This window comes from Chrysochloris asiatica, unplaced genomic scaffold (genome assembly GCF_000296735.1).
Source record: "Chrysochloris asiatica unplaced genomic scaffold, ChrAsi1.0 scaffold00120, whole genome shotgun sequence".
NCBI lineage: Eukaryota > Metazoa > Chordata > Mammalia > Afrosoricida > Chrysochloridae > Chrysochloris > Chrysochloris asiatica.
In genome coordinates, this window is record NW_006408638.1 from 2,095,314 (window position 1) to 2,109,012 (window position 13,699).

At 36.1% G+C, this 13,699-nt stretch overlaps 1 protein-coding gene across 1 annotated transcript; it reads left to right on the top strand.

Annotated features, from left to right (window-relative positions):
- Positions 1 to 577: 577 nt before the first annotated feature.
- On the top strand, positions 578 to 1,549 carry LOC102814088 (olfactory receptor 5K3-like). The gene has a single exon (XM_006868644.1). It carries the CDS (start codon positions 578 to 580, stop codon positions 1,547 to 1,549), a length of 972 nt encoding a protein of 323 aa, XP_006868706.1.
- The last annotated feature ends 12,150 nt before the right edge of the window (positions 1,550 to 13,699 follow it).

Genomic DNA, 13,699 nt, shown 5'->3' on the forward strand with positions numbered 1-13,699 from the left:
TGCTGTCCTTGCGGTTCGCAGCCCGATTCGTAACCACTACACTACCAGATAGTATATAAAAAATATTTCCTCAGTAAAATAATGTGGAGGAGTTTCAAAAAAAATCTTGAAAAATACCAATATTTTTTCATTCTAATTTTCCACAAACTTTCAGTAGTCTCTTCTTGTGTGTGTGTATGTGTGTGTGTACAGAAAAATAGATATTAAGTACATTTTTAAGGACTATCAATACAAAGACTGACAAAGATATTTGAGAACACTAAATCTAAAATACCCTGTATTTGTTAATTATCTTTGTATAAATTCAGAAACATGAACATTTTCATTGCAAACATTTCCCTGAAATTCTCAAAAATATTCTTGTGAATCTTGAGCTGCATCACTTGAAATGATATAAGATGACACTCAGGGAAACTCATGTTCCTTTGTAGTATTTGTGCCTGAATTTCAGAGATACCAGGGAGGACTTGAAGAGTGGCTCTACTTGCTATTGTTTAACAGAAATTCAAAGGGAAAATTAGAAACACTAAATTAGAATCTTCTCTCCATAATTCCTGTCTCAACAGAGAAGCAAGAGATGACTGAGGACAATCATTCCTTGACAACTGAGTTTATCCTCATAGGATTTACAGACAACCCAGATCTGAAGACCCTTCTGTTTGTGGTGTTCTTTGCCATCTATCTTCTCACCATGGTGGGGAATCTAGGTTTGGTGGCATTGATTGTCATTGAATGCCGTCTCCACACTCCCATGTACATCTTTCTAGCCAACCTGGCTATAATGGATTCCTGCTGTTCCTGTGCCATTACTCCCAAAATGTTACAGAATTTCTTTTCTGAGGACAGAATGATTTCTCTCCATGAATGCATGGTACAATTTTATTTTTTCTGCCTTGCTGAAACTGTGGACTGCTTTCTCCTGGCTGCTATGGCCTATGATCGCTATGTGGCAATATGCAATCCACTGAAGTACCACACCATGATGTCAAAGAAACTCTGCATACAGATGGCCATAGGGGCCTTCGTAACTGCAAACCTAAATCCCATGATTCATGTAACACTTCTATTAAGGCTAACCTTCTGTGGATCTCATCAAATCAATCACTTCTTCTGTGATGTTCTTCCACTTTATAGACTCTCCTGTGTTGATCCTTATATCAATGAACTGATGATACTTACTCTTGCCGGGTCAATTCAAATCTTTACTATTACTATTGTCTTAATCTCTTATCTTTGCATCATTTTCACTATTTTCAAAATGAAATCCAAAGAAGGAAGAGGCAAAGCCTTTTCTACTTGTGCATCTCATTTTCTCTCTATATTAATATTTTATGGTTCACTTCTCTTCATGTACATTCGGCCAACTTCAGTTAAAGAAGAGGATAAAGATATACCCGTTGCTATTTTTTATACTCTAGTAATTCCTTTATTAAACCCTTTTATCTATAGTCTAAGAAATAAGCAAGTCATAAATGCTATGAAAAGGATCATGAAGAAGAGAAAAGCTCATAACATTCTGAAACAAATATCAACCCCTGTGATTAACTAGATAAAGTTTTCAAAGTCAAGGATACCGAGAAAATGGAAAATGGCTACTTTGAATATCAAATATTATATCATAAATCCATGGTAATTTTGAGTCAAATAATGTATAAATGCTAAAATAAGTTCAGGGAGGATAGATTCTGCTAAAATGTATTTCAAAACCTAAATTACTAGGATCCCTTGCTGTTGTTTCCAAGTGCCATTGAGTCAGTTCCAACCCATAGCAACCTTGTATAGGGTTTCCAAGGAGCAGTTGGTGAGCTTCAGCAGTCAATCCTGTGGTTCAAACTGACTTTGCAGTCCAAAGCATTAGCCCACAGTGCCACACAAGGGGTGTCAATTGAATGACTACTCATAAGGTCACAAATTGTGTCAGAGTGGAATTAGTTACAGTTTTCAACATACTAGCAAATCATAGGAATAAACATTAGTATATAAAGGTCTCCAGTCATTGTTGAGAAATTTATGGAATTTCTAAGCATCAACTTACAAATTCTCACAAATTTTAAGTTCTTGATATTAATTAAGCTTCACTGTATGTCAGAAATCAAATGTGTAATTGAATTTGATTCTCAAGTTCCTTTGAGCTGTTCAAGAGTTCTATGACATGAAGCTGTTCACAACAGTCTCTTCATATCTTTGAATGTATTCAGAAGATAAAGTAACAGCCTTGTCTTAAAAAACAAAGAAGAAAGAATAAACTTAAATCGAAGAGGAGTCTACAAAATAAGTAGCCTATATTCTTCAACGTTAATGTTATGAAGCCCAAAAGTACTGACTAAAAGAGACTAAAAAGACATGGTGACTAAATGCAACAAAGATCTTATTTTGCCATTAAGGGATAATGGTGGGACAATTTAAAAAATCTAAATAAATTTCCATGAAAGAATGCAATATTATTCTTTCTCCTTCTATTGCAACTTCTGTGTAACTTTGCATTGATATCAAACAGAAGCAATATTCATATCAATTATTTTAAAGTTGATGTTTCAATATGGATTTATACAGAATACGCATTCTCACGTCAATATCTTTATCTTTTGTTATTGTTGTTAAGTGCCATCAAATCAGTTCTGACCTACAACAACTTTGTATAGGGTTTCCAAGGAACACTGATGAGTTTGGACCGTTGACTTTGCGGTTCAAACAAACCTTGCAGTTGAATGTTTATCCTTCAGAGCCACACAAGACTCTTTATCTTCAGAGACTGGGATTTTTCCCATCAAGATCTCTGAAACTGTATAAAAATAATTTATCCATCTTTAGTTGGAAGTATTTATTTTAGAGTCATGTGGATTTAAATGTTTTCACATAGTTTGATAGTAGTTCATGATGCATGATAGTGCAATTTCTCAATATATACACCAACTAATCCAAGTATTGTCTTCTCTCCCCACAGTCTCACACACATCCAGATAGCATTACTAGTCTTGTTTTTTTATTAGGAATAGCGCTGTTGATGTTGTTGTTTAGTGCTGTCAAGTTGGTTTTGACTCAACAATCCCATATAGCATTTTCAAGGAGTGGCTGTTGGGTTTGAAGTGCAAACCTTGTAGATAGCAGTCCAGTGCTTATCCTACAGCACCACATGAGAACTCTGAAAATAGCACTAGCCTGTGCTAATTCCAATATTAAAAACTTTAAGTATTTTATTATGAATTAGGTAGACATTTACACAGCAAATTATCAGTTTAACATTCAACAAATCATACACAATTTGTTTCATCTCAATGACTACAGTCCCTTCAATGTAGCATCATTTATCCTACTTTTCCCTGTGCTTATTGATATAATACTTGCATTAAGTAAAAGCTGAAGGCACTGCTCAGCATAAATAAGTTAGAAAACAGTGAAAATCCTAAAAATATTTATTATTACATTTGTTATTCACGTAAATGTGCAAATATGAAAGGAAAAATTGATTTAATGAGCACCCACTCTCTGCTCAACACAAAGGTAAACCTTTCATGTTTAGTATCTTTCATTGTTAAGTAATATTTTTCATGCTTTACAGAGTGAAAGCAAAAAAATAAAATCTCATACTTTGAAATATTAAGTAGTTTTACTAAGATCATGCAGGCATCTGGAGTGGAGCTAGGGTTTGAATCGATTATGGTTTTTCCCCATACTGTTTTACTGCTCCTTTCATAAAAAAACTTAAGTCACAGTTGTTCTCAAAGTATTTAAAACCCAATAAGGTAATTAGACAGGCATTCAAAAAGTGGGAAGCAATGTAAATTATGCAGAAATAATTTGAGGTTTTGTTGTATACATATCATGTGATTGCGAATTCAGAAAATGGAAATAAGTGTGAACTGGAATATATAGTCATGAAATGGAAGTTTAAAGAATGAAAAAAAATATATTGGGGGTGAAGAAATAGGAATAAAAGCAAGAGCAGAATCAATGTTTATTAAAATGAGTGTGGCAACAGGGGTAAGGATGAGGCATATGAGGATATAATTGAAAATTGGCAGAGCCAGTGGTAAAATCTGTTGGTGGGTGTGGAAAAGAAAGATGGAGGAAGATCTGTTTCCTGAGAATTTTAAATGTCACATTGCTATTAAGTAGTATAAGGTTTCTGAGGCTTATTAAATCTTTGTGGATCCAGAAAACCTCATCTTTCTCCTGCAGAGCAGCTGGTAGACTGGAACCACTGACCTTGTGACTCACATTCCAGTGTTTCTTATATAAAGCCATCATGCTATAAGGAATCTGAATTTACTTAGACTCATCAAACATTGACATCTTCATGATTGTTGTTGTTGTTAAGTGCCACTGAACCATTTCTAACTCATAGCAAACATGTATAGGATTTCTGAGGAGCCACTCTAAGGTTAGAACCATTGACCTTGTGATTATCAAGTCAGTACTTACCCTATAGCACCATACCAGGACTCCTGATTTTATGTTGCTGTTTTTAAGAGCCATCGAGTCATTTCCCACTCATAGCAACCATGTATAGGGTTTCCAAGAAGTGGCTTGTGAGTTTGAATTGCCTATAATGTGGTTCAAACCAACCTTGAGATCCAACGCTTATCCTACAGTGCCATATCAGGATTTTATATTGTTGTTGTTGCTAAGTGCCATCCAGTGGGTTCCTACTCATAGGGACCCTGTATAGAGTTTCTGAGGAGAAGCTGGTGACTGTGAACCACAGACCTGTGGTTCAAACTGACCTTGTGGTCCAGTTCATTATCCCATAGCACCACACCAGGACTCCCTAGCACTTAGCACAGTGCCTCACATATTTAGGCTTTCAATAAACATTTTCTGACCACAAGATATAATTTTAAAATATTTTTTATTACTTTGTTGTGCGCTGTGAAGTCAGTTCTGACTCATAGCTACCCTGTATAGGGTTTCCAAGGAGCAGCCATGAGATTAGTAGTCCAATGAAAACCCACTATGCCACTTACCATTTACCTTTTTGTTGAAAATCAAATGCTCATATGCTTTGTCTATTCTTTCAAAGAGGCTTGTCATTTTTCTTGTTACTTATTACATACTTGTTATATCTTACATGGTTTAACATTTTCAATTTTGAGTGAACATCTTAGCCTCAGTAAGCTTTCTGCTCAGTGGGTGCAAGAAGATACCTCAAAGATCTGATCTTTTAATCAGATTTTTAAGCAAGATTCTATCTAATGAAGATGATTTGGTATAACTGAGTCTTAGATTTACCAATACAATCCAGAAATTAAGGTCCAGTCAAAACTGACTCTTGAAGAGTTCTGCTGGGCTAGTTAAATTCAAGGCAGCGAGATCAACACAGAAAGTTATAGAAAATATTTCTGGGGACTCCAAAAGGGTAATCTTGATATATTTACTAAGGAAACTGGACCATCACAGGGGCATATTAGAAACAAGTTATATGAAAACTCTAAAAATGCATTGGTAAGAAAAAGAGCAAGGAAATTTGTGCCAAGAAATTTTTTTCTCATCACAGCAATGGACCTGCTCATTCTTCTAGGGTAGCACAGGCTGTCCTACATGAATCTCATTGGGTAAACTTACCCTATCATCCCAACAACTCTGGCCATGCCCACTCAAACTTCTTTTTGGCCCCCATACTCAAAGAACATTTAAAAAGAGCATTATGTGAGTCCTTTGAAGATGCCAAGGCTGGTATTTTGACAAGGATTAAATCAGAGAACACAGAATTCTTTGGAAAAGGGTTAGAGTGATGAATGGATAGATAGGTAGATAGATGATAGATAGATAGATAGATAGATAGATAGATAGATAGATAGATAGATAGATAGATAGAAACGCTGGTAGTGTAGTGGGTCATGTGTTTGATTGCTAACTAGAATGTCACCAGTTTGAATTACCCAACTGCTCCATAGGAGAAAGATTAGACTTTATGCTCCCTTAAAGATTTACAGCCTGAAATACCCTGTGAAGGGCCACTATGAGACAAAACCAATTCGACATCACACAGCCACCACCACCATCATATACATGCAACATAAAAAGCAACTACACACAAATACCTCACCAGATGAAATATACAGGAATCAAGTTAACTACATCTGTGGGAAGAGATGGTGGGAAAGCTCCATATCATCAGCCACAACAAAACCAGGGACAGATAATGAAATAGATCATCAATTGCTCATATGCAAGTTTAGACTGAAACTGAAGAAAATTAAAACAAGTCCACAAGAGCCAAAATATGACATTAACTTGGTGCACACGAATTCAGAGACTATGTCAATAACAGAATTAATGCACTAGACACTAATGACCTCAGACCTGAAGAATTCTGGGATGACATCAAGAGTATAAAACAAGAAGAGAGGAAGAGATCATTCAAAATAACAGGAAAGAAAGAAAAGACCAAAATGAATGTCAGAGAGACTCTGAAACTTGCTTTCCAACATAGATATGATAAAGTGAATGGAAGAAATATGGAAGTAAAAGAGCTGAGCAGAAAAGTTCAAAGGGTAACTCAGGAAGACAAAGTATTGTAATGAAATGTGCAAAGACCTAGAGTTATAAAATCAAAAGGGGAGAATACTGTCAGCATTTCTCAAGCTGAAAGAACTGAAGAAAAAAATCCCAATATTGACTTGCAATACTGAAGGATTCTATGGGAAAAATATTGAATAATGCAGAAAGCATCAAAAGAAGATGGCAAGTATATAAAGAGTCACTGTTCCAAAAAGAAATGATCAATGTTCAACTATTTCAAGATGTAGCATATGATCAAGAGCCAATGGATCTGAAGAAAAATGTCCTGACTTCATTGAAAGCATTGATGGAAAAAAAGTCTAAATGAACTGATGGAATACAAATTGAAATCTTCCACAAATTGATGAAAGACTGGGAGTACTCATTCATCTATTTCAAGAAATATGGAAGACAGCTATCTGGTCAGGCAATTGGAAGAGATCCATATTTATGCCCATTCCAAAGAGAGGTGACCCAATGGAATGCAGAAATCATTACACCCTATCATTAATATCAAATGCAAGTCAAATTTTGATGAAGGTAATTAAAAAATGGCTACAACAGTACATCAACGGGAAATGGCCAGAAATCCAAGCCAGATTCAAAAGAGGACTTGAAATGAAAAATATCACTTTTGATCTCAGATGGATATTGGTTGAAAGCAGACAATGTTAGAAAGATGGTTACATGAGCTTTATTGACTATGCAAATGCTTTTGGATGCATGGATCACAACAAGCTAAAGATAACGTTGTGAAGAATGGATATTTTAGAATCTTTAACTGTGCTCATGAGGAACCTGCACTTTTTTTTTTTTTTTTTCACTTTTTATTGTGACTTGAGTGATGGTTTACAGACAAGATTATCAGTTTTATAATCGATAAATCATACTTTGTTTCATCTCAATGATTGCAATCCCCTCCATACAACAATATGGTTCCTCTGCAACAAAAGTTATTCTACTTTCTCTGGTGGTTCCTATTGCCATTCCACCCACATTCCCATCCCTTCTCAATCTTGTCCTTAGGTAAATGTTGCCATTTTGATTTTGAATGATTCACCATTCCATGATGAACATACCTGGCTAGTGTTGTTGTCTCCCCTTTATTATTTAATTTATTTGCTGCTCTTTTTCTACTTGTTGGAAATGTTCTGTTAATATGCTAACTTTGGTTCTTCTTCTTTTTGGATGTGTGTGTTTATTGCTGTATACCTATCTACTGGTTGGCTAAAATTTGAGCCAAGAGGGTGAGTTCTTTCTAGACCTAAAGGGTGGTCGAGGATTATAGTCTCAGGTTCCTTCAGTCTCTTTCAGATTAGCAACCCAGTTCTGTTTTTTCCTGTTGTTTTTTTTATACAATTTGAGTTTTGTTCCACATTTTCTCCTTCTAATATGATCCTTTGGAGTTTCTATTATTATCCCTTTCATAGCAATTGGTAGTGGTAGCCAAGTACCATCTAGTTCTTCAGGATTCAGAGTCATGGAAACTGATATTCACATATTCCATTAGGCCATTGGACTAATTGATTCCAAGCACCTTCAATTCTCATCACTCTTCCTTCCTCCACACATGGAGAGACCAATAGATGCCACTCATGAGCGTTTAAGATTCCAGCACTACTCACCAAAGTAAAATTTAGAAATGTTTATGGACTATGTTAGGCCAACTGACCATGGTGTCCCCTGAGACTATGGTCCCTATACCCCAGGCCCAACAACTCATTGCCTTAAGATGTTTGACAATGTATGAGACGTTTTCATCATTTTACCCACTGTATGCTTCTCCTCATTCATAGTGTTTGCAGCAAAGGTAAATACCCATTCTTCAATACCCATTCAGTCTGTGTATCTGTCCATATATCTACTACTAGTGTTCCAATGTCATATATTTTGTTGTTGTTAAGTGCCATCGAGTCGGTTCCGACCCATAGCGACCCTGTATGTAACATGATTTATCTCTATCCCCTTTAGCTCTTATGCAGCCTATCTAAGTGACATCTTCACCTATCATCATCATTCTTCTGCCAACATCCCTCTTCTTGTATATTGTACTCCCATTTCCATCACCTGAGTTAACATGTGTCTACCCTCTACCCAGTGTATTACTCTACCTTCCCTCCCACCCCTGGTAACCATTAAACAATGTTTCTTTTAGCATGAAAACCTTTTCTTTAGATTTTACAATAGTGGCCTCATACAACATTTATTCATTTGTGATTGACTAATTTCTCTCAGCACAATGGCCTACTGGTTCATCCATGTTATAACGCATTTTGGAGATTCACTGACATTCTTCACCATTGCATAGTATTACATTGTGTGTATGTACTAAAGTTTGTTTACATAAATGGGCATTTAGGTTGTCTCCATCTATTTGCTGTTGTGAATCATACTGTGATGAACATCAATGCGCATACATCTACTTGTGTCCTGGTTCTAATTTCTAGTGGATATATACCAAGTTCTGGAGTCCTGGTATGGTACTGTGTGTTAATACAGTGGACTGCAAAGTCAGTTTGAACTGCAAGGTCGGTGGTTCAAGCTCACCAGCTGCTCCTAGGAAACCCTATTCAGGGTTGTTATGGGTCAGAACCGACTCTATGGCACTTAAAAACAACAACAACATATACCAAGTAGAGGGATTCCTGGGTCATACGGCATTTCTATTGACAACTTTCTGAGTCCAATAGTGTTTCCACAGTGGTCGAACCATCCATTATATAGTCCCACCAGCAATGTAGGAGGATCCCAGTATCTCTACACCTTGGCCAGCATTCCGTTTTTTCTGAACTTTGATGTGAATGCTGGAGTGACATGATATCTCATTGTTGTTTTAATTTACATCTCTATAATGGTTAGTGATCATGAGCATTTCTTCATATATTTTTTGGCTGCCTGAATGTTTTCCTTGGTGAAGTGACTGACCATTTCCTCTGCCCATTTTTTCATTTTGGCTGTTCATCTTTTTCTTATAGAGGTGTTGTAGTTTTCTGTAAATTTTAGAAAAGAGTCCCTTATCTTGTATGTCATTGAAAACAATATTTTTCCTAGTCTGTGGACTCTCTTTTTATTCTTTTGGCAAACACTTTTGATACACAGAAGTGTTTAATTTTTAGGAGGTCACAGTCATCTATTTTTGTCTTCTACTGTTTTTGTATTTTTAGAATATTTGACAGTATATGTATACCCTGTATTACTATCTTTAAGTTTGTCTCTATTTTTTTGTTGGTAATCTTTATAGTTCTGCGTTTGACATTTATGTGTTAAATTCCTGTTGAGTTTGTGTTGGTATTTAGTGTGAGATATAGGTCTTGATTCATTCCTCTGCAAATAGATTTTTAGTTTTGCCAACACCATTTGTTGAAGAAACTATCTCTTCTCCATTTAGTGTGTTTTGGCCTTTTGTCAAAGATCAGCTGACTGTATGTTGATGGGTTTACTTCTAGATTCTCAAATTTGTCCCATTGATCTATGCATTTTTCATCTTTCATTGTTCCAGAACCAGGCTGTTCTGATCACTGTAGTTGTGAAGTAGATTTTGACAGTCTTCCTTATTCACTGTACAGCTTTCATATGCATATGAGGTTATTGAAAACACCACGGTTTGGGTCAGGCGCACTTTAGTCCTCAAGCTGACATCTTTGCTCTTCAACACTTTAAAAAGATTTTGTGCAGAAGATTTGCCTAATGCAATGCGTCATTTGATCTCTTGACTGCTGCTTCTATGAGTGTTGATACTTGATCCAAGAAGAATGAAGTCCTTGATAACTTCAATCTTTTCTCTGTTCATAAGAATGCTGTTTATTGGTCCAGTGGTGAGGATTTTTGTTTTCTTTACATTGAGATGTAATCCATACCAAAGGCTGTGCTCTTTGATTTTCATCAGTAAATGTTTTAAGTCCTCTTCACTTTCAGCAAGCAAGGTTGTATCAAAATTTTGCTAAAGCTATTGAATTAGCTTTAGCAAAATTTTACTTGCATGTGATATTAATGTAATTATCCCATGATTTCTGCCTTCTGTTGGGTCACCTCTCTTTGGAATGAGTACCAATATAGATTTATTCCAACTGGTTGGTCAGGTAGCTGTCTTCCCAATTTCTTGGCATAAATGATTAAACACCTCCAATCCTGCATCAGATTGTGAAAAGATTTCAATTTGTATTCTGTCAATTCCTAAAGCCTTGTTTTACCCCAATACTTTCAGTGCATCCTTCAATCAGTTCATGATCATATGCTACCTCTTGAATTGGTTGAACATCAAGCATTTCTTTTTGGTACAGTGATTCTGTGTATACTTTCCATCTTCTTTCTATGCTTTCTGAATCATTTAATATTTTGCTTCAATATTGCAAGTTAAGAGTTGAATTTTTTCTTTAGTTCTTTCACCTTGAGAAATGCTGGATATGTTCTTCCCTTTTGGTTTTGTAAGTCCAGGTCTTTGCACATTTCAATATAATGCTTGACTTTGTCTTCTTGAGCTGCCCTTTGAAAATTTTCTGTTCAGTTCTTTGATATCTTCATTTTATCCATTCACTTTAACATATTTATGCTGGGGAGCAAATTTCAGAGTCTGTTCTGACATCCATTTTATTTTTTTCTTTCTTTAATCTTTTTATGACTTTTTGCTTACTTCTTGTATAATGTTCTTGATGTCATTCCACGGCTTTTCTTGTCTTTGTTCATTAGTGTCTAATGCATCAAATCTGTTCTTGAGATGGTCTCTAAATTCAGGTGGGATATGTTCAAAGTCATATTTTGGCTCTCACAGACTTATTTTCATTTGCTTCAGTTTAAGCCTGAACTTGCCTATGAGCAATTGATGATCTATTTCACAGTCTGCCCCGAGCCTTGTTTGGGCTGATGATATGGAGCTTTCCTACCCTCTCTTTCCACAGATGTAGTCAATTTGATTTTTGTGTAGTACATCTGATGAGGCCCATGTGTATATTATTTAAAGAAGGTATTTGCAAAGAAGAAGTCATTGGTCCTTCCTCTTGGTTTCCAAACTTTATCTTCCAATCATCAGTACCTATCAGTACATTTTAATTGCATGCTTGCTTGATCAATTTCAGACTGAAGAAATTGGTTGTTGTTGTTGTTGTTAGGGGCCATCAAGTCAGTATTGACTCACAGTGACCCTATGCACAACAGAACAAAACACTGCCCAGTCCTGGGCCAACCTCACAATTGTTGCCACACTTGAGCCCCTTGATGCTGCCATTTAGCCAATCCATCTCACTGGGGTTCTTCCTATTTTTCTCTGACCCTCCGCCTTACCAAACAAATATCCTTCTCCAGTGACTGGTCCCTCCTGACAATATGTGCAAAGTATGAGAGACAAAGTTTAGCCATCCTGGCCTCCAAGGAGCACTCTGACTGCACTTCTTCCAAGACAGATCCATTGGTTCTTTTGGCAGCCCATAGGACTTTCAATATTCTCCAAACAAAAGCATCAATTCTTCTATGATCTTCCTTATTCACTGTCCAGCTTTCACATGCATATGAGGTTATTGAGAATATCATGGCTTGGGCCAGGCACACCTTAGTCCTCAAGCTAACATCTTTGCTCTTCAACACTTTAAAAAGGTCTTGGGAAGCAGATTTGCCTAATGCAATACATCATTTAATTTCTTGACTGCTGCTTCCATAAGTGTTGATCCATAAGTGTTGATCCATAAGTGTTGATCCAAGAAGAATGAAGTCTTTGACAACTTCAGTCTTTTCTCTGTTGATAAAAATATTGTTTATTGGTCCAGTGGTGAGGATTTTTGTTTCCTTTACATTGAGATATAATTCGTACCAAAGGCTGTGGTCTTAGATCTTCATCAGTAAGTATTTTAAGTCCTCTTCACTTTCAGCAAGCAAGGTTGTATTATCTGTATATCGCAAGTTGTTAATGAGTCTTCCTCCAATGCTGATGCCATGTTTCTCTTCATATAACCTAGCTTCTTGGATTATTTGCTCAGCATACAGGTTGAATAAGTATGGTGAAAGAAACCCTGCCACACACCTTTCTTAATTTTAAACCATTCAGTGTTCCCATGTTCTATTTGAATAACTGCCTCTTGGACCATGTACAGATTCCTCATGAGCATCATTAAGTGTTCCGGAATACTCATACTTCACAATGCTGTCCATAGCTTGTCATAATCCACATAATCAAAAGCCTTTGTGTACTCAATGAAGCTCAGGTCACTAGCTTTAGTGGTTGGTATATAAATTTGAATAATAGAGGTATTAATTGGTCTTCCTTGTAAGCATTTGGTATTATCCTATCACAGAGAGCATTACAATTCAAAATAGATCTTAAAATGTTCTTTTGGGCTATAAATGTGATGCCATATATATACCTCTTCAATTTGTGTTCCCTCAGTAAATGAAGGTCCCCAAAACTTTTCTCCATTCACATCATCACAGTCAACTCCATTTTGAGGAGGCAGCTCTTCCCCAATCATATTTTGATTCCCTTCCAACTTGAAGGGCTCATCTTCAGAACTATATCTATCAATATTCTATTTACTTATTCTTAACATTTCATATAAATGAAATTATACAACATGTGTGTTTTTTGACTGACTTATATTACATAGCATAATGATTTATAAATTCTTTCATGGTGTAGCATACATTAGTAATGCATTCCTTTTAATTGCTTAGCAATATTACATTTTATATATCTACCACATTTTGTTTAACCATTAACCAGTTGGTGAACATTTGGGTTGTTTACACTTTTTTATTATTATTAATTCAGTGCAGTGAATCATTTACTATGTCTCTTTTAGCTATAGTCTTTTCAACTCCCAGCAAAGGACTTTTTCCTGAGGCATCTGTGTAAGTCAGTGGTGGGGGACGTCTAACCTACAGACCATATAAGGCCAGTGAAATAATTTGGTCTGGCCCTGCCAAAACAAGCTCTGTTTGTTGTTGCTGTTAAGTGCCATTGAGTCAGTTCTGACTCATAGTGACCCTGTCTGGGGTTTAGAAGGAGCAACTGGTGGATTTGAACTGCTGACCTTGAGGTTCAAACCAACCTTATGGTCCAGTGAGTTAATTAAATGTTTGAGCAAATATAGAAGGCTAAATTACTAGACTGGCTTTCAAAGTGGTATCATTTAAAATTATCAACAGGGTTTCACAATATCCTCACAAACTGTGTTTTGTGAATTACTTAGCATAGTATTTCTAGCAATTGTAA

Coding starts and splice junctions, on each gene's coding strand:
- LOC102814088 (XM_006868644.1), top strand. CDS start 578: ATGACTGAGGACAATCATTCCTTGACAACTGAGTTTATCCTCATAGGA.